Below are 21,701 nucleotides of genomic sequence, written 5' to 3'. Positions count from 1 at the left end.
CGGAACGTTGTGATCACACCCTAATCCGAAGACAGGTGCTTGGTGACTGCACCACTCAGGTGCTCCGGGTTATGGGCTTCTCGATTTTTCAGCCTGCNCAGCCTGCCTTCTGGGGGAGGGGCCTGCCTGCAGGTACTCAGAAAACCCTGTTTGGGTAGAGTCTCTGTGTCCCTTGCGAGGGGGGATGGGGATGGGCACCCTGTGAGCCGGTATTTCCGGGCTTTTGTTCTCTGGCGGCTTTCTGGCGGTTTGCTGTGCCTCTTCTGAGAGTCAGAGCAGCAGCGGCTGAAATTCAGCCTCTGTCTCAGAACAGAGGGATCACAGATCATTCTCCACTGATGTTCTGGCCACTTTAACTCTGTTTCTGTTGGTGTACAGCGTTTTTTTTTTAAAGATTATATTTATGTATTTATTTATTTGAGAGAGAGAGTGAGAGAGAGAATGCAAGCAGGGAGGGGCAGAGTGGGAGGGTGAAAGAATCTGAAGCAGACTCCCCACTGAGCAGGGAGCCCCATGCAGGGTTCAATCCCACTACTCCAAGATCATGACCTGAGTCAAAAGCAAGAGTCGGAGGCTTAACTGACTGTGCCACCCAGGCACCCATGGTGTACGGGTTTAAAAACATAGCAACTTTATTTTCCAAATTGTCACAGCCTTCCTGGAAGAATCCATTTGGGAACAAGAAGGGTATAGATAGGCTATTTTATACCAGACATTCTTAAACTTTGGTGCTCATTAAAATCATCTAGGGTGCTTTCTAAAAAATACAATGCCCAGGCCACACCCTGATCTGATTAATTCAGTATCTCTAAGGCTGAGACCCAGGCATCAGTGTTTTGTTGGTTTTTTTTTTTTTTTAAAGCTCCTCTGGTGTCTCCAATCACTCAGGGAGCTTATTAAAACACCAGCACTGATTCAGGTATAGGATGGAGTCTGAGGTTTTGCATTTCTTCTTTTTTTTTTTTGGTTGAGGTATAATTGACATATAACTTCACATTCATTTCAGTTGCACAGCATAATGATTCAATATTTGCATTCACTGCAAAATGATCACCATGATAAATTTACATCCATCACCGTACCTACTTCCAAAAATTTTTTCTTGTGATGAGAACTTTCAAGATTTACTGTCTTAGCGCCTTTCAAATATGCAATATGGTATTGTTAATATTATTAACCATAGTTGCCATGCTGTATATTATATCCCCATGATGACTGGAAGTTTTACTTTTTGACTCCCCGTACCCATTTCATTGCCCCATCATCCCCTCTCTCCTCTGGAAACTACCAATGTGTTCTCTGTATCTATGAACTTGGCGTTTTTGTTTGTTGTTTTATTTTTATTTGATCAAATCGTACAGTATTTGTCTTTCTCTGCCAGACTTACTTTACTTAGCTTATACTTAGCCTAATGCCCTCAAGGTCTATCCATATTGTTGCAAATGCAAGATTCCTTTCTTTTCTTATGGCTGAGTAATATTCTACCGTGTGTGCGTGTGTGCATGTGTGTGTGTATATCACATCTTTATGCATTCACCTAGGGATGGGCACTTAGGTTGTTTCCATATCTTGGTTATTATAAATAATCTTGTAGTAAACATGGAGGTGCATACATCTTTTTGAGTTAGTGTTTTCATTTTCTTTGAATAAACACCCAGAAGTGGAATTACTGGATTATATGGTAGCAATAAACCCACACATACATAGTCCATTAATCTACCACAATGGAGGCAAAAATATACAATGTCTCTTCAAGGTCTCTTCAAGAAAGGATTTTGGGAAAACTGGACAGCCACATGCAAAAGGATGAAACTAGGTCACTGTCTTCCACCACACAAAAATTAATGCAAAATGGATTCAAGACTTGAATGTAAGACCTGAAACCATAAAACTCCTCGAGGAAAACAGAGGTGGTAAATCCTTGACATTGGTCTTGGCAGTGACTTTTTGGATCTAACTACAAAAGCAAAATTAAACAAGTGGAACTACATCAAACTAAAATGCTTCTGCACAAAAAAGGAAATGATCAACAAAATGAAAAGGCAACCTGCAAAATATTTGCAAATCATATATCCAATAAGGGGCTACTGTCCAAAATATATAAAGAATTCATACGAGTCAATAGCAAAACAAAAACAAAAAACCCTAAACAATCCAATTTTAAAAAAATGGGCAAAGGACCTGAATAGACATTTTTCCAAAGAAGACACGCAGATGGCCAACGTGAAAAGATGCTCAACATCACTCATCATCAGAAGAATGCAAATCAAAACCACAGTGAGATACCACCTCACACGTGTTAGAATGGCTGTCATCAAAAAGACAAGAAGTAACAAGTGTTGGTGAGGATATGGAGAAAAGGGAAACCTGCACTGTTGGTGGAAAAGTAAGTTGATTCAGCCACTATGGAAAACCATATAGAGGGCCCTCAAAAAATTAAGAATGAGTTTTTGCATTTCTCACAATTTTCCAGGTGTTGCTGCTGCTACTGGTCCACCCACCACACTTGCAGTAGCTGATGGCGCGTTAGCAAGGGCTGATGGCGCGTTAGCAAGGGCTGATGGCGCGTTAGCAGTCCTTGTATATATACCTGCTTTCTCTTTGTTGGTCCCCTTCATCGTGCTCCTACTAGTCTTCTTTCAAAGTTTTATTACCTGCCGTTTGGTCTGCAAAGCACGTAAGCTGCTACTGAACCCAACATTGCTTCCCATTTTAGAAGAGCTTTCTAAAGCTTTGGGACTTGCGTTTGCCAACAAAGGTCTGCAATCCCTCTCGAAAAGCAGGGTAATCTTATTAGGGGAGGATCTGAAGTCTCCTCAGCAACAAATAGTCAGGGCAGCCTCTTTGTTCTCGAAGTTTCCGTTCTCCAATGCCTCTGTGTGCATTTGTTTGTCTCCGAACAGTCATGCACGGTGGGTCCATTCGTCTTCCCTTATCACTCTGTCACTGCTGCTGAGCGCTCGTTCAGCTGTGCGCTACAGCTCCTTGGCTGACAAGATAATTACATTCCAGGGCAGACTGGGAGAAAGACAGGTAGTGCTCAAAAGTTCCAAAGCCGACTACCTAGTCATTGCTGGTGCAGACTTCAAGATCAAGCACCTGATCTAATTAGCACACTCCCTTTGCTGCCTGCCTGACTGTGGAATGCTGACAATTGAAAGCCTGAAGGCAAAGCAGATATCATGCAACCCAGAGACAGACATTCATGCTACCTTGTGCCAGAAACAATTACATATTCTTTTTGGAATCTTGGGTGTCCTAGTAACACAGTCAAGCCTGGGGGTAAACTTTTGCATAATACTGGGAGCCCTGCATTTACCGATAATGAACATGAGAACCAGCAGAATAAAATCCCACAAGAATGAAAGACCTCACGGGAAGAAAGCCTTCTGATTGCCTTCAGAAGGACTTATTTCAGCAAACCCAGCCCGCCCCTAGCTCTGGAAGAAGCACACTGCTCAACAAAAGCAAGGCATCACCAGCAAAGAGCTGTTTTCCTTTGACCAGATAAATAGCGCAATACAGTCCCCTGGGACAAAAAAAAAAAAAAATTGTTTTGCTTCTATGCTTCTGCTACTTGCCCCATTTCTTTCAAGATGTAGCCTTTCCATTTGAAAGTGATGATAGCCACAACCCTTTTTCTTCCTTTCTTTTTGCTTCGGGTAAGAAAATGTTCTGTATTCTCTAAGCCACTGTATATAAATACAAAGCATTATTATCTTAACTTTCTGATGAGCCTCACCCTTGATGGCAGTTGGCATTTTTCCAAAGAAGACATGCAGATGGCCAACATGAAAAGATGCTCAACATCACTCATCATCCAGCAAGGGCCTGGGGGAGCCGACTGAGCACTAGATTTGGAGTCAAGACCTGTTTCTACCACTTAAAACCTCTGTGACCGTGCAAGGAAGGTACTCCCTTCTCCAACGAAAACTAAGGGTTTAAACAAATTAAACAAATTTGATTAAACAAATCAAAAGAACCCTAGCAGAGTGTAGGGGGTTGAATTGTATCCCCACAAGAGATATGTTAAAGTCCTAACCCCTAGTTCCTCAGAATATGGCATTATTTGGAAATATGGCCTTGCGGATGTAATTAGTTAAGATGAGGTCATACTTGAGTAGGGTAGATCCTTAATCCAACATGACTGGCGTGCTGATAAGAAGAGAAGAGACCCGAGGATGGAGACACAGAAAAGAGAACACCATGTGAGGATGGAGGTAAAGACTCAAGTGAGGCATCTCCAAGCCCAGGACCACCAATGACTGGCAGCAACCACCAGAAGCTACGAAGAGGTAAGGACAGAATCTGCTCTACAGGTTTCAGAGGAAGCATGCCCTGTTGACACCTTGATCTCAGACTTCTGGCCTCCAGAACTGTGAGACAACAAATTTCTGTTGGGTTAAGCCACCCACTAAGTAATAGCAGCCCTGTGGAACTAATACATTCAGTTACCTTAGGCTTACTTGTTAATGTCTCTCAGGCTCACCAATAACATCACTAGACCAGAACAGCCATTGCCAGGCACTTATCATCAGTGGCCTGGCTAAGGGATCTGGTTCTAGAGCAGAGCAGATGAATCTAGCTCTTTCTAAGCTGGATGACTTCAGGCAGCGAATTAAATTCTCCAGGCTTCAATATCTTGGCAATAAAGCAGAGATAATAATGGTATCTGAACAAAAGAGCTTGTGGGAAGAATGAGAGAGATGGGACTGCCAGGTATTACAAATATTAGCTCTAGTTCATCTTTCCTAGATGACGGTGGGCTACAGGTGAGTTCTGGACACCTTTAGGCCTGTCTACATTGTGGGCTCGCTGCACCAGAACAAAGAACTATATGGAACTAAGGACCTAAAGAGCAAGATGGTCCCCTCCCGTGCTTTTCTGTCACTTCCCCAAGGCTGTCCCAGAGTGCCCACAATAAGTAAGATGCTCCAGGAGCCTTGGTTTCCTGAGGATGCAGGTGTCAAAAGGCATGGGGAGGCCAGGAGGCTTGTGAGGATCTCTCCATCCCATTGTGAGGCCCCCTGAATTGCTGAATGCAGCTCATGAGGACCTGGTCCTGAGACCAGCTCCTGAGGATGGAGAGAGATACAGAAAGAAGCAGGCTATGCTGTGGATGCTGAGGAGTTTGCCAGTGTATAGCTCCCCTGGGTCCATCCCTGGGTAGACGGAATCCAGGGAAGAACTGATTACTCCTTATGGCCAAACACCTGAAAGATCTAAGATCCTTTAAGAATTATCTGTATTTTCTCTAATTTAGGTGACATCTTGATTACCAGAAGCATTCTCTTGACAACAAGAATGAATGTCTCTCTATGCATTTGTTTGTCTCAGAGCAGTCATACATCATGGGTTCGGCTCTGTTGTGTGGCCATACGTAAGAGTGGGGTGGGGGAGCCATCGGCCGTGCTCGTGTTCAACAATGGCAACGACTGCCAGTTCTCCAAAGTAGTTGTCCCATTGTCTCAATGAAAGTACTTCAGAGCATTGCCAGTTCTTTTTACAGTTTAGCCATTCTAGTGGGTCCACCCTGGTACCTCACTGTGGCTTTAATTCCTATTTCTCTAATGACTAATGATGTGGAACCCTTCTGCCATATTCTTTTGCCACTTGCATATCCATTTTTTTCCAGATATCTTTTTCTTGTCAATTTGTAGGAGTCGTTTAGATATTCTGGTGCCAAATCAGATGTATGTATTACAGATATTTTCTCCCACTCAAGAGCTCCTCTTAGCTCTCTTCAAGGCATCTTTTCAAAACAGAAATCCCTACTTTAAAGTCCTATTTATCAATCCTTTCCTTTGTATAGGTAGTGCTTTTGCATCCTACTTAAGACATTTTTGTTATCCTTAAGGCAATCTAGTTATCTCCCCTGACTTCTATAGTAATAAAAGTCAGAACAGTGTTTAGTCTTTTAAGGGAGGGTAATGACTGGGAAGCATTATAAGGGAGGATTCCAGGGGGCTGATTATGCTCTATTTCTTGATCTTGGTGCGATTACACTTGCTTGTTTACTTTTTAAATGTTCATTGATCTGTATACTTATTACTTGTATGCTGTGCATGTGTGTTATACTCCCATTAAAGTTTCTGAGAGAGAGAAAATGGACAAATAGGAGCTACTAATTGAAGATATACAAGGTAATGACTATACGTGTATATATATATAGTGAGATATTAGAGAAAATATTTGTGGATATATTATATACCATCATAGGTTCTCAATCTATACAAGCCACACTTTGACTAAATGTATTTTAGCAAACAAAAAACATTTAGTAATACAGTTTAAGACCAGAAATACTGATGTTGATTAAGAATATAATATTGAAAATAAATGATACTGGGCATAACATCCCTCCATATTAATGAGGCTTTGCATAAAGAGTTAAGCAAGCCTAGAGCCTAAAGAGAAGCAGCAGGTTGGTTTTCAAATTCTTTATTAAAATGGCTTCTAGCAGATGTATGGGAAGTCAAGCCCTCCACTCTCTCTTGAGGGGCATGAGTATCATGGTCTGTATAAAATGGTGGCTACTGAGTCTCAGGTGGTGAAGAGTCTTTGAGACCACAGCAGAAATGTCACAACAGTAGGACAGAAGGATCCAGGAGAGTAACGATTTAAGGCAGAAACCCAATCAAGATGTCCAGCAAAGATACAGTTAATACTAAACCATGTCCCAGATCCTAAACCTGGAGAAGAGTGAACCCAACAGGACGCAGTCAAAGGCAGAATGTAAGTCACATCAGGAATGTCCCTTCTAGCACCAAAAGCAGCCACGTATCTGCCATGGGCCTTAGTCTGAGTCTCCTTGAAGGAAAAGCCAACCAGTAGTCTGTCCATGGATAGCTGGGATGGCAGGTGTGCACCTGCAGTTTCCTCTGCCCTAAACCAAGCAGGAGTACACGCTGGACACCTGGTTCTAGCAGCAAGACACCAAGAGGCCCTGACCTTGGAGACATTCCCTGAGAGGAGCCCAGAGTGCAGGTGTGAATTCAGGCACTTTCCTCTCTCTTTGTTGTCTGCCCACCAAATGACCCCCTCTCCTCCTCTTATCCTTCTTCCTTGACAAGCAGGAAATCTCTAAGGAGCAAATGCAGACTGTTGGACAAATAAGAAATCTTTTCTGAGATGGGGACATACTGAGCAAATAAATAGGGCTTGATGAAGGAAGTTAAGATAATAACTAAGGTAATCGGAAAAAGCCAACTTTGCAAACATGAATGAGAAAAGCAACCTCGGGAACTCCTGGGTGGCATGGTGGAAGGAGAGGGAGAAAAATCCATAATTAGGATAATCCATGGATAGATAACAGGGAATTCAAGCTCAAGAAATTCAAGCCCAAGGAGTTGGCATTTCTAATCATCTCATGAAACATAGTGTTTTTAGAGTTCACCATTTCTAATATACAGGAGTTATCTTTTACAGTCACGGTGCTATAATTTATCACATCCAGGCATGCAAAATCATCCTTTTTCTAAAAGTAAACATGTTTAATCAGGACAATTTATGATAGCACTTTAGGGCTTTAATGAAAGAAAGGCATTTGACATGTGATGTTTACAGTAATCATAATACTACAAGACTTAAAGTATAATTTTTTACAGTGTTAGATCAGGAAGCCAAATTGTCCATGTTTTTAGTTAATTATTTGCAATGCTTTTGGGAGGAATCAGCATCCAAAAATTAATTAATAGTTTTCCTCTACACAATTGTCAGAGTTATCGCAGGGTACTGCTACTAGCTGCCAACTCCTTTATACCCTCACTCTAGTAGCAATCAGCAAAGGCGATTAATGTTAAACCACTTGTCCTAATAGCCAATGCCAAATGTCATACCACATGCAGGATCATAATTATGCTCTAGGAAGTAGATCGATTTGGCTGTGTTAACCAAGCATTAACCCAAAATTCAGAGGCCACTTGAACTAGTGCTTGTGGAAAGTACCCCTTATACCTTGGCCTTGGAGAAACCAGGACATTTTTCAAGGCTATCAGTTTCGTGCAAAGCTAAGAGTCATGAAATTCTTTTTCAAAAAGATCCAAACTTTTCTTCATCAAGCTTTAAAGTTTCCCTTTGCCTTCTCTTTTGGGACCAGCCAAATTTACACACATTCCAGCTCCACTTGAGTGAGATTCAAGTTCCTATTTAAGTATTCACTGTTAACCACAGGTCTCATGCTTCACGGCCCTTTTGACATGTGTTTATATGAAAAGGTAAGTCAATGAACCAGTACCTTCCTCATATTTGACAAGTTCTACCTGACTCAGGGAAACAGAGTGAGGCCCACCTTCAATGGGCAGTGATGTGGGGCCCTGGATAATGGGAGGAATGTTACCTGGATTACGGTCCATGACCCCTTCAAAAATAAAACGCAGTGTCAAGGCAGCATGACAACTGGCATTTTTAAGAGCTCAGATTTCCATCAATTTCAAACTTAAACATAATAATAAACACTGAAATAAGTGGAATATTACAAAACTCACCAATTAAAAGCAGCATCCATTTTTCCATACAAGAGTTGTAGAAACCTTGGACTTACCCCAGGTGCCCGCCTCTAGCAAGGGCCTGAGACCTCCTAGAACATGTTGGTGTTCTAATGTCACTCTGGCTTCATTTGTTCCTCTCCTTGGCTCCCCATGACCTGATCTATTTATCTAGTATCACAATTTCAATCAATAATTACTATTAATTATAACTTAGTTTTGTACATCTTCTAAGCAACTCAAATCTTCTTGGGAATAAGACAAGATATCATTATGTTTGAACTCAAGGAGGTGCCCTCAATCTTTCACTCTAAACTTATTTCTCTTTCTACGTATCATTTTAATAAATTCAGTCATCTGATTTCACAACACACAGCAACTCAGAAGACCACAGCTGACAAAAAAGAATGATTGTCTCCTCTTGATGTAGCACACAATATTAAGCCTGCTTAATAGGTGTTGAACTCAACAGTAAATGAATGAATGAGAAAACTGGTAGGTGAGTGATACCTTACAGCTTAGCAAGGAGAAGACAGAAACTATTCAAAAGCAAATAAAAGAAGCAAAAGCATAGTAGTTGGTGTGTACTTGGTATGAGTGTGATCTACCCATGGATTTTAGAAGTCTTTGATGATTATAGAGGTATAGTTAATATTGACAAGTATGACTGTTTCTTCAAGGAAACAGTCCAAGTATGCTTGGGAATCTTTAAGAAGACAGAAATGTGTGCTGTACACTTTAGAAAACTTTTCATTTGAAAATAAGTTTTAAAACATAAAACTTAAGGGAGGGGTAATTTTCAGCGGTCTGAAAAATTCCCATCTTTGCAACACCTTATTCCCTGGTCATGCTTGATACCTGGAGTGTTGCTGAACTAATGTGAGCTCTCTGCAGATGGGAATGACATCTTGGAAAAGGAGATAAGTGGAGAATGCAGATAGTTTAGAGATAGGTTCCGACTAACTCCATCGTGATATGTGGAGACAATTCCGATCAACCCCAGCACCATGGTGACATCCCTAAACGAGTGCTCATTACTACTAGGAAAGGAGGTTAACAGCAAGCATCCAAATAACTCACTTCTTTTATCCACCAAGTGGTTGACAGTTAAGACCCCTGGACTGAATAATTTGCAGAGCAACCTGATGGTGGAGAGGGGCCAGTGTGGAACCTGGGTTTTTGTAACATTACCCGAAAAGAGGATAGCTCCCGGTAGTATGCTCAGAATTTTTTGGACAAAGGATGCTCTGCAAATGGAAGATGCTATATAAGTGCTATTATTATTTGAGACTTGACTCCAGTTGTGATATAAATCACAGCTCTAGACTAAGGCAACCACACACACGTGATGTCCCCAATGGCAACTCTGGCCAGTCCACTTCCCACTTGTGCACAGGAAGGAGCACCAGGTAGGGCCACAGTTTCGGGAAAAACACTGGTTTATTATCAGGACCCTGTTTCCCCCAGCCAGTTAAATAGAGGTGATCTTAACCAGCAGACCGAAACCCACACTTAACATTTCTTGATTACAGGGAGCAGGTTGACTTATTCTTTTTTGTTTACAGAATTATGCAAAACTCATTCCTGGAGCTACAGTAGGGGTACTTCAAAAGGACTCCGGAAACATTCTCCAGCTGATCATCTCGGCTTATGAAGTATGATATTTTACAGTTGGTTTCTTTTGTTTTGCTTTGTTTTTTTCTTTGCATTTCTTGTGGTATTCAAAAACTAAGATGTGTTTTAGGCAGTCAAATGCACTCGGATTTGTTAGTGGAGAGAGTACAAAATCTCTCTGCACTAATGCAGCCAAAACATAAATTTTGTTCTCCTTATTTGCAGATATTCTTCCCGAAAGGTGAGGAATAAGGTAAAAAATCATAACCTGATCATAAAGTTGAAGTTATTTTTGTAATTATAACCAATAGCAAAATTTTAATTCTATTGAAAAGGCTCCATGAGCCCTACAATAAAGCTCCCCTCTTTCCTGCCTGAAAAAAAAATTTAGTTTAAAATACCAGTGAGTAACAGAACTACGTGGAGAAGTAACTCCACAGGCTTAATAAGACTACCTCATAACTCAAAGGGGAAAAAAGACACCAAACATATCAGGAGCACCGCTTTGTAGATTCTCTACTTTTGAGGACCAAAGAATTTTTCATTTTATGGATATATACATATAGAGAGAGACATACATATATATGCATACATAGACATTATTTTTTTTTGCCTTGACTTTGTAAATTAGTACCAGAGGACAGCATTCCTCCCTTAAAAGAAAATACATAGCTATAGGGTTGCTATGTTCTCTTGCTTTGTCCCCATTTCATAACATAATTAATCAATGGTAGATGGCCAGTTACCAGTTCTTTTTTTATTTTGTTTTCTAGGTACCCTTTCCATTTTTTGCCTTAACTAACAAAGAAAAAACACATACATGTGCACATACAAACACACAAAGATGAAAATGAAGTTGTAAATTAGAACATGAATGAAAAAAGTAAGTTTTTATAAAGCAGTAAATCTCCGATAGTTATTCTAAACAGCAGTTACATAATAACAAATAAAATTTTAATTTTGGATGTTTTAAAATTACAAATAAATGACCTATATGCACTATATGAAAATACTTGGCATGTACTGAGCCAGTGTTCCTTAACTAAACAACTTTTCAGAATCATCTGGGAAGCTTTTAAAAATAGGTGTACCCAGATTCCTCTCACAGACGTCTTAGGAGAACTTTAAGGGAAGGAAGAGTTACGCATTTGGCAAAAAATACTTCCCAGTGATTTTGACAACACACCACCAATTTTGAAACTCACCTTAAGTGGGAAAAACAAGGTATTTCTTCTCAAATACATTTCTTCAGAGAATAAAATAACAGATATGTCCATTAAAACTTTAGGATGGGGGTTTTTTGAACTTACGTCCTCAGAAACGTCAGTGTTCTTAGCTCACATCAAAAATTAACTACACATTAGCTCATGCTTGAAATTCTTCCAGACAGGAAAGCTTGTCAACAAACTACTATAAAAACTATCCTCCCTCCTATGCAGTAATTAAAGTTTTAATGTGTAGAATCAGATAAAATCACACAGCAATCCTCCACTGCATTAGAACACACTTGATTTTCTTTAACCCAGAACTCTGAGAAGCATTGGCCACTAACATCTTCAAAGGAATTCAGCAAATTAGAAAACTTTAAACGTCAAAAACATTTCTCCCTCTTGTTTGACCAGCCCCTTGCATGCTCCTGCTTACTCTGTCAGGGTTTCTGTCTCCCTTTGTGCTCCCAAATCGCCCACGTAACTTACGGGGTGGTAGAATCAAGGCATCAAACATTTGAAGTGAATCTCATGTCCCTATTTTACTGTCCAAAAATATAAAGAAGTGTCTATCATTCTTACACTATATAACCTTGCTCCGGAGTTATTATTATAACGTTGTGATTCACTGAATGAAGTGTGTAACAGATCTTGGCACTAGTTCACATTATTTTCCTATCCTGTTATTTTAAAATGTATTCTAAAAGAACTTTTAAAGTATGGGGGTCCAGGGGCACCTGCGTGGCTCAGTCAGTTAAGTGACCAACTCTTGATCTCAGCTCAAGTCATGACCTTGGGGTTGTGAGTTCAAGCTCCACCAGCTCCACTCTGGGTGTGGAGCCTGCTTGGGATTCTCTCTCTCCCTCTGCCCCTCCCCTGTCTATAAAAATAAAAAAATAAAAAATAAAAAAAAATAAAATACGGGGATCCATTGACTGGATTTCTTTCTAGTCTATAAAAAGATAGAAAGGAAAGAGAATACATTGAGAGAAAATACTCCTGACTAACTTCTAGTGAGGCAGAGGTAGGCAATTTGTGTTTATAATTAGTGACTTGAATTTCAGCTCAGTGTTTTACAGTACCGTATTGACAAAAAACCCCTGAAAGACCAGGTGTGGATTCATTTGACCATCATTCCCTAATTTTATTCCTTCCTTAACCATGTAATAAAAGCTACTGAAATACCAGTGCTCCCAACGGTAAGCTCCTCTATTAGCATTTAAACTCCCGAAGGGAAGTGACATGGTTTGTTTTGTTTTGCCTGGTTCATAGTAGATGCTCAGTAAATGAGTGAATGATTTGATGAAATATACACATAGACACTTATGCCCTTTCTTTGGGAAATTCGCATTAAAATATTCCTGGCAAAATCTGCAATATGATATTCCAAATATATCAATGCTGCGATTTCCCTTTTTTTGGTCAGATTGTGTCACCCACTCTTCCTAATTTCAAATCTACAGACTTGCAGTTCATATCTCTCATTTCTCCCTTTGCTCCTCACAGAGCCACCGTCTCTAACATTACTCCTGCTTTACCTCCTGATTTCAGCTTCAGTATACATATATTCCTTCCTGTACTCTGGCCTCTGTTCCTTGAACTCTGCTTCTAAAATGATCTTGTCCCCTTTTTGTCAGACCTTCAACTCTGCCATCGCTAATAGACTCCTCTATAATCTCAGCTTCGTGCAACCCATTCCCTGCTCAGCACTTCCTACCTTTTCAGCTCACTCCTGCTAGTTTCCCTAGTATTTCTTCCAACCCATCAGGATCTCCAGTTGGTTGGCCCTACCCTCTCTCTCTCTCTCTTTTTTATTCAAGTGATCCTACCTTCTCTTTTCATTTCCTCATCCCCTCAATGTCCTCTTGTGCCTGGGCCCCCAACTTAAGTTCAACCATTAGGATCACTCTGTATACCCACCCTCAGCTCCCATGCCCCTTACGGCTCCACTGAGGTTGCTTGGCCGATCATGGTCCTGGTTAAACCCAACTGTCCGCTCACCCTGCATAGCTGAACAGGAAAGGGAAAAACATGCAATTGTGCTATCTGGTGTCACTTTAAATTCATGATCATGGATCTCAGGAGGGCGTTCTTTGCTGCCCAGCAACCATGCCATGCTATATATACTTCTCTAGGAGACAGCCAAGTGCAGATGTCTAGGAGTTGGTTGATATGTTAACTGGCAATTTAGGAGAGTAACCTGGACTGTCCTAAACATACTTCACCAATAGTTTTTTCCTTCTTAATTGATGGTAATCCCATCCTTCATGTGCCTAGGGACAAAAAGCTTGTAATGACCTTTGAATCCCCTCTTTCTCTTATCCTGCACATTTAATCCATCAGAAAATCTTGCTGGCTCTATCTTCAAAATTATTTAGAATTTGATCCAGACACTGCCTCCACTGCCTTCATCCTGATTGAAGCCACCATTTTCACTCACCTGAATGATTGCAAAAGCCTCTTAAATGCTATTTCTCTTTTCCACCTTTGGTTTCCTACATTCTGTTGCTAAAACAAAATAAAACAAAACAAAACAACTAGAATTTTCCTTTAAAAATATTAAGTAAGGTCATAACACTCTTCTATAGATAGCCCTAATTGTTTTCTCATTTTACATAGAGTAAATGCCACTTTCTTTAAAACCACCATGAGGACCCTACCAAATCTATTCTCCTTCACACTCTGTGACTTCACCTCCTATTACTCCATCAGAGAGTTGATCCAGTGCAGCAACTCTGGCCTCCTTGCTATTCTGTTTCCAGAGCAAGCCAGACATACTCCTGCCTCAGGGTCTTTGCACTGACTGTACTCTTGTCCTGGAACACTCTTTTGACAGATATCTGCATGTTATCTGATTCTTCACTTCCTTGAAATGTCATCTTCTTACTGAATCCTACTCTACTTTTTTAAAAATTGCAGACTACACCCCCTAAACACACTCTCTTAATCTTCATTATCCCCACCCTAATGTTTGGCATAGCATTTTCATCTTCTAGCATGCTACATAATTTCCTTATGTGTTATGTTGTTTCCTCTCTGACTACCCGCACTGGAATATAGACTACAAAAGGTCAGCTATTTTAGAGGGTTTTGCTTCCCAAGCATCTAGAACAGTGTCTGGCACATCATGGACAGTCAATAAATATTTTCTGGATGAATAAACTTATAATGTACCTAATTGAAATGAAACAGATTAAAAGAGTAAATTGTAATGCTAAACTGGCAGAATTTGAAATACTAAGACATGATAGAAATAATCGTTATGATTGAGAAATGACACTTCAATCACTGATGAAGACTATATTCTGGAAAATCAGCCTTATGTCCATCTACTGAAGGAGTGACGATATGGGGCAAACATAAAAGCAAGGAAGAAGAATAATAGAATTTACAGTCAGCAACTTAGAATTTGGAGAAAGATAAGGTCATCTTACCATGCAGTTGGAAAAATTATACTTAAAGAAAATCTGAAGCTGAATATGCTTTTAAAATTCCAGGATAATACAGATTCAAATCTTTTTAGGTGAGCTGAAGTATTACTTAACTTATAATGTTTTACGTTTATTTTTATTCTGTTTTATTGTTGTTATTTTCCATAGTTTTGTTTTGTCCTCCAAATATAGACTTTTATTTTGCCAAAGAAAGGGGAACAGAGAAGGTCTACATAATAACACTAGATTTCCCCATAACAAATAGCTCTGTCTTCCTCCTTCCCTGACATCTTCCCCCCAGAAAAACCTTGTCTTTATCTTCCCTCTGTCATAACCTATATGTTTCATATCTAGTCTTTCTCTCTTCAATCCATGTTATCACATTTACCAACCACCCCAGGTTCCTGATCCTTGTGCCTCAGCCTGGGCAAATACAGCATCCCAGTTTTCTTGACTCTAGTCTCCCTATCCCCTCCCCTGTAAGTCTGACAGACCATAAGTCTGTCCTGCACACGCCTCTCAGACAACTTCCCTGCAGCAGTATTTTCAGCAGATTGGCGCCTGCTTTAAAGCTATAGCGAATATTTCCCAAGGTCTGAAGTCATCTCTCCAAACCTCAAGGCTTTTTGTTGTCTGGTGTCTCACAGGACAGCAGGAGTCTGGGCTGGGTCTGAGCCCCATTTGTCTTCATTCTATACACTCCTGGCACTGAGCTTTCTCTCTCCTGGTCCCCTCCCCTGAGACACCATTGTCATCCTGTCCACACATCCACATCCAACATAGCCATTAAGGACTTCTAATACTTCAACCTTCACTGACCACTCTTTTCTGAACTGTCCCAAACCTGCATCTGTATGACATGATTTTTTAAAACATGATGGTACATTGATTGACTTGCATGTTAACTGCTTTACTTGGTTCCATTTGTTTGGTTTTTTTCACAGTAAAATGATAATCATCTTGAGGGCAGAAATCCCATCTTAAACTCATTCCCCAAACCCGACTCTACATTAAATGCACAATAGGTACATATGAAATTCCAATATTGATTTCAAGGAACAGTTTCTCCCACATTTAACATCTCTAAAATTGGGAAATGTCTTATGATTAATGGTGTCTTACAAATGCTGCGTAGAAGTCACAATGGAGTATTCATTGCCTGCAAATGTATGAAATTGGCCCTAACTGTATATGTTGTTGTCATCTCAATTTGTTAAGTTCACTACTGGTGCTAAAGGTGTTTAGCATAATTGCCATTTTCAGATATTTTCAAAAACTTTGCATGACGATTTGATATTGAAATGAAAAGTTGTTGTATATGCAGCAATGTACCAAAACACAGCAGCGGGGTATAAATTTGGTATCAGTGAAACAAATATTCATTGTCGAAGGAATGACTGTAATTCAGTATTCCTCGCAAAGCAACAACCAGCTGCTTTATGGGACCTAAGAAGTGACAATACTTACAAGTAAAGGAAGCCGTTGTTATATTGCGTTACTGAGATTAAAGCAAAAAAGAAAAGTGTTTTAGATGCCAAGCAGTGCTACTCAGGGCTAGAGAATTTGCCAAATCCCTCAGAATGCATAAAATAATTTTCAAAGCCATGATAGACTAATAGGATTGATCCATAGGTTGCGAAGAATGATCATGAGATATTTTGTCATAATGTCATTGTCATAAAATAATAGTGTGTTTTGTAATCGATAGCCTCTTAGATTCAATAAAACATGACAAGTATATGTGCACGTGTGTGTGTGTGTGTGTGTGTGTGTGTGTGTGTGTGTGTCTTGCCGGCTCTCTTGCTTGATTGATGGTATGGTGAATTTCTTTTAGACCCAATTTCATTTTACTCACTTGTAGTTTAATGAACAGGATTCACAGATTCTCCTGGTTGTATTCTTTGGTTATGACTTTAACCCTTTATGTCCGAACTGAAGGAACTGCGGTCTGAGGTGGAACTTGAAGTGTTAGGAGACACGGAAGGACTCAACCTATCTTTCACGGCTACCTGTAACAACGGGGTCCTCTTCCCACAACAAAAGAAATGCTCTCACATGAAGGTGGGAGACACAGTAAGTATAGGGTCAATAGATTGTCTGAAAAAATATTCAGGTAAGTCAGAAGCAACCTTGTTGCCCTGAAGCTGGATTTTTCCTTTCAAGTGTTTCAAAAGCGATTTTCAAAAATTTCCTAATAAATGCTTTTGGCAAAGCTGATCCCCATGCAACTTTGTTTCCTCTCATGCCTTTCAGTGGATGGAAGAAGATAATTAGTATTTTCTGTTCCAGGCTTCATTTAACGTGACCGTGAGTATACCCAACTGTGAGAGAAGAAGCAGGCACATTATCATAAAGCCTGTGGGGCTGGGGGACGCCCTAGAAATACTTGTCAGTCCGGAATGCAACTGTGACTGTCAGAAAGAAGTGGAAGTGAACAGCTCCAAATGTCACAACGGGAACGGTTCCTTCCAGTGTGGGGTGTGTGCCTGCAACCCCGGCCACATGGGTCCTCGCTGTGAGTGTGGGGAGGACACACTCAGCACGGATTCCTGCAAGGAGGCCCCGGATCACCCCTCATGCAGTGGAAGAGGCGATTGCTACTGTGGGCAGTGCATCTGCCACTTGTCTCCCTATGGAAACATTTATGGGCCTTACTGCCAGTGTGACAACTTCTCCTGCGTGAGGCACAAAGGGCTGCTCTGCGGAGGTAGGTGTTGTCTAAATCCACCTCACACCGCAACTGGGCAAGTATCAAGAAGGGGCTTTGCATCCTTTGCACCTTCTACACTTGTCTGCGCAGAGCAGATGTTCAATAAATATTTGCTGATCAAGGGAGTGGGTCAATCTCTAAACCAAAGTAACTGATCTTTGTTTGCATTTTCTCTGGCTCTTACATTCTCTTGGGGTGAGATCTCTGCCAATTCAACTTACATCTCTTCTGTTATTTCCCTCAGAGTTCAGTAGGCAAAAAAATGGAAATGCCTTCTCTTTGGTTATTACCCAGACTCCACAAAATTGCATGTAATCTGTACTCCATTATCTTCCAGACTTTTCTGGATCAGGTTTCTCGGTATCTTACCCAACTCTTAAATGCCTATTACTTTGGAAAAATAAAAAGCTAGGCTGCTTAAGGGGCATATTGCCAAGGACAAGGGACACATAAACACTAAATGAACTTTCAGGGCCTTCATTCATTCCACGGATATTTATTAAACACCTATTATGTGACAGATACTAGATTAGGCAACGGTATAATAAAGATGAACAAGGACATATGACGGCCATGGAAAGGGTAAAAATGAAACATTTTTGGAATTTTTATGATGAAGAAAATGTTTAGATAGAAAAATATATGTTTTAAAATCCTTCGCATATGGAGAATCACTGTAGTTTAAGAATATATTGCATATACTATGACTATTATAAAAATCATTCTGATATGTATCCATATATTTAAGTATAATCTATCTGCATAAGAATTGCAAACGTGTTCATGTTCTTTAAATGATATAAATTTGTGTTACAACAGGAATATTAACGAACAGCTGAATTTTAAGCTCCCAGTGTCTCCCTTTTTCACAGTGTGTGAGCAGGCAGCTTTTCAAAACAGAAAGCCATTATCTTTAAAGAAAACTAAGAAAGTTATGTTTTCAAACCGCAGTGTCAGGAACATATAGAAGAGACTGATTTTCAGGAAAAAAGGCCTGAGGAGAGAAGCCTCAAAGAATTCCGAGCTCTTTGAAAACCCTGTGATGCCCTTAGAAGCGTACCTCCATTTCATTTCTTTGCGGCGGCCCTTGCTACCAGCAAGTGCCTCTGAGGCTGCCTTCTATCCTCTCCCCAGAGAGGGAAGAATTTAGGGTCTGTCCAGATTGAGACACATTTCTCTCCCCTTTCATTTGAGGTCTATTTCCTTATTTAATGGGTGTGTTTCCAAACCCACATCAGTTATCTTCTCGTAAGATGTAGGCAGGACACAGCCCGAAGCCAGAGGCTGTCACCACGCCTTGAAAAGAATATGCTCGGCAGATTCCCAGATTGCATCTCTAATAAAAATCTTTCAACAAAATATGTGCTCAAAACATTTGAAATCACCTTTCAAAAAAATTCTACCTGTAATCTAATACAGTAGGATTGCAATCCTACCCCCACCTATATTTCACCCTTTAAATCTTAGGTGGAAGAATTCTAGAGCAGTGTAGACTGCTGAACTGTGCTCAGCAACACAGTTCTTCCGGTTTGTGGATGGTCTTTCACTTTACTTGGTGCCATGCTTGCAAAGGGAAGTGCACTCAGAAAGAGTTGACTCGATCTGTGCATTGTAGTTTGGAAGGTCTGACAACAGGGCCTCTCTTTGTATCGGATACAATGATCGTTAGAGATATTCTATTTAGAAAACATAATTATTTCCTCAGTTGGACTCTGAAAACTTCCCTAATGTCAATTTCCTTCATATTTGAGGGTCCTTTACAATTCTCAATCATTACTGTTTCTCAAAAGCTATTTTGTTTGTAGTAACATCGCAAAGGATGTCACCGTATTATTAGTTAACGTTCTTTTGAAAAGGTATAATGGGGCACCTGTGTGGCTCAGTCTGTTAAACTTCCGACTCTTGATCGCAACTCAGGTCTTGATCTCAGGGTCATGAGTTCAAGCCCTGAGGTGGGCTCCGACTTTGTGTAAAGCCTACTCAAAAAAAAAAAAAAAAGTTCAAAAAATGGTGTAACAAAAGTAAGTACTATTATTCAAATTCAACAATAGTTGTGGAGTACCTACTATGCGCCTGGCATCCTGCTTCGTTCAGGGATAAAAACTGTGCCTGGCCTTGTGAACAGACACTCTGTTGTTTGCAGCAGAGGCCAACATATGGTTCAGCTCCCCTTCTCATGCAGATCTCACTTCTTCAACAACTAATTCACTCTGGAATGTGTCACTTCTCTGAAGGCCTATTACCACAATGTTCTTTTTCATGTACCTTCTTTCATCCGTCTGTAAGTACTCACAGATATAGGACTCCATTGATTTATTCCCTGGCCCAAATTCCATTAGTCTTTTATATTTTGATTCTAAGAGATGGGAAACTAACAGGCAAATGGCATTACAGAAAATACTTCCTGCCATTATGCACTTACAGTTATCAGTCAATGGCATTCCAGAAAGACCTATCCCTCTGAAAAGAGCCTGACAATTTTGTCTTGATCTTTGGTTATCATCTTGTTTCTTCATGAAGCCTTTGTGAAGGTTTTGTTGTTGTTTTTGTGGTTGTGGTTTTATGAACAGGTACTTTATAATTGGTTGCTTGTGGATATCAATTAGCAGTGATATGGTGGATGGTTCAGGAAAGGCTGCAGAAAGAAGGGTTTCTAAATTCCGACAGGAGCTCTTTGAAGAGTTTTCTAAATTCTTGCCAAGTAATTCTTACATGCAGTGATACACTTGGGCATTCTCAAAGGAAATGCACGTTTCATTTAACAATATTTATAAATCATATTAATTTTCTGGAATAAATTTCAATATAAAAATCTATCCCTATCATGAGAATAAGTTTCCCTTTTTGCTGAGGAAGAAACAAAAGCAATTGTATTTTAGAGGATAACTTAGACGAGCTATGCCTGCAGCAAGTTGCCATGCAGCGGCTCCTCCAAGCTGCCTCTGTCCTAGGTTTCTGCAGCTTTGCTCTCATTGCTCTCCTACCTCTCAGTCTCCCTGGTAAGATCCTTCTCTCCGATCACATTTGTTTTAAAGATTCATTTATTTGAGAGAGAGAGAGAGAGCACGAGCAGGGGGAAAGGGAGAGGCAGACTTCCGCTGAGCAGGGAGCCCGACATGGGGCTTGATCCCAGGACCCTCTGATCACATTTTAAATGCTGATGCTCTTCAGGGCTTTTCTCACTCTGTCTGCTTTCTCTACATGACCTGATCCACCACAGCTTTACCTGCCATCTATCTCTGATGGATCCAAACCTCAAACCTCTCTGTCTCTCTTTCCATATATATACATACGTATATATATCTCTGCCTACTAGGATGTCCCATAGAGCCCTCAGAACGCAACAGAACCATGATCTTCCCTACCCAAAGCTGCTCTTCTTTCTCTGCTTCAGAACAATCTATTCGTTCAACAATTAAGCACTGTGCCAGGCACTGGGGATAAGTCAGTGAGCATGAGCAGGCAGCTTCCATTCCAGGTGAGTAAAAATCAGCACCATCCACTGAGCAGCCATCTGGTCACCTGGGGAAGATTCTATCCCTCTCTCTCTTCCCTGCCCCCTCCACCATGGTAGTAATTGCACTCATGTCCTGAGTATCCGTCCCCTGAACTGTATCCCCTTTCCTCTCCACTCCCACTGGTGCTGTTCAGGACCTCAGATCTTCTTGCCTCATTTGCTGCAACAAAACCTCCTAACCAGTTTTCCTGTCTCTAGTTTGACCCTCTCTACTGATGCCAGGATATTTCTAGACACATATCTATTTATTCAGGTCTCTACTTAAAATTCCATAACTTTTAGGATAACAGTTCTTTCTTTAGCCCATAAAGGTTTTCATGATGTGATTTCTGACTTTCTGTTGACCTTTCCAACCCCCACCCCCGCCATCCTGCCCTCCGGCCACTGCTCATATGCACCTTTCACTCTATCTATATGAAGCTACTGTGGGTATTAAGCACGTCACATGATTACAGACTTCTGTCATTTACCTATGCTTTTTTTCCCTGGCTTAAAATGCATGTAACCCTCTTCTATCTTTTATCTATAGCGTCCAAATTCAGCTCAAGCATCACCTCCTTTGGAAGTATCTCCAAATCTCTGGTCTAATTTGGAAACTCTCCCTCTGTGTGCATAACACTTATCCCATTGTACTGTATTTATTACTGGTAGTATTTATTTGCCTGTCTCCTACTCGAGACTATAAGCTCAGTGATCTTATTTAATTTTGTATTTTCATGCCTAATGCAATCTTCA

General features: G+C 40.5%; 1 protein-coding gene across 3 annotated transcripts in view; it reads left to right on the top strand.

Moving 5' to 3' along the window:
• Nucleotides 1-21,701, top strand: part of ITGB6 (integrin subunit beta 6) — a 78,971-nt gene that overhangs the window by 31,186 nt on the left and 26,084 nt on the right. For all 3 annotated transcript variants that reach the window (XM_019809690.1, XM_011236964.3, XM_019809689.2), the window contains exons 9-11: nt 10,052-10,141; nt 16,678-16,812; nt 17,029-17,446. In XM_019809690.1, coding sequence (XP_019665249.1) covers nt 10,052-10,141; nt 16,678-16,812; nt 17,029-17,446 — 643 coding nt within the window. The remainder of the gene's footprint in view (nt 1-10,051; nt 10,142-16,677; nt 16,813-17,028; nt 17,447-21,701) is intronic.

Source organism: Ailuropoda melanoleuca, chromosome 2 (genome assembly GCF_002007445.2).
Source record: "Ailuropoda melanoleuca isolate Jingjing chromosome 2, ASM200744v2, whole genome shotgun sequence".
NCBI lineage: Eukaryota > Metazoa > Chordata > Mammalia > Carnivora > Ursidae > Ailuropoda > Ailuropoda melanoleuca.
The sequence above is the reverse complement of the archived record's forward strand: the minus strand, read 5'-3'. Positions and strand labels throughout refer to the sequence as shown.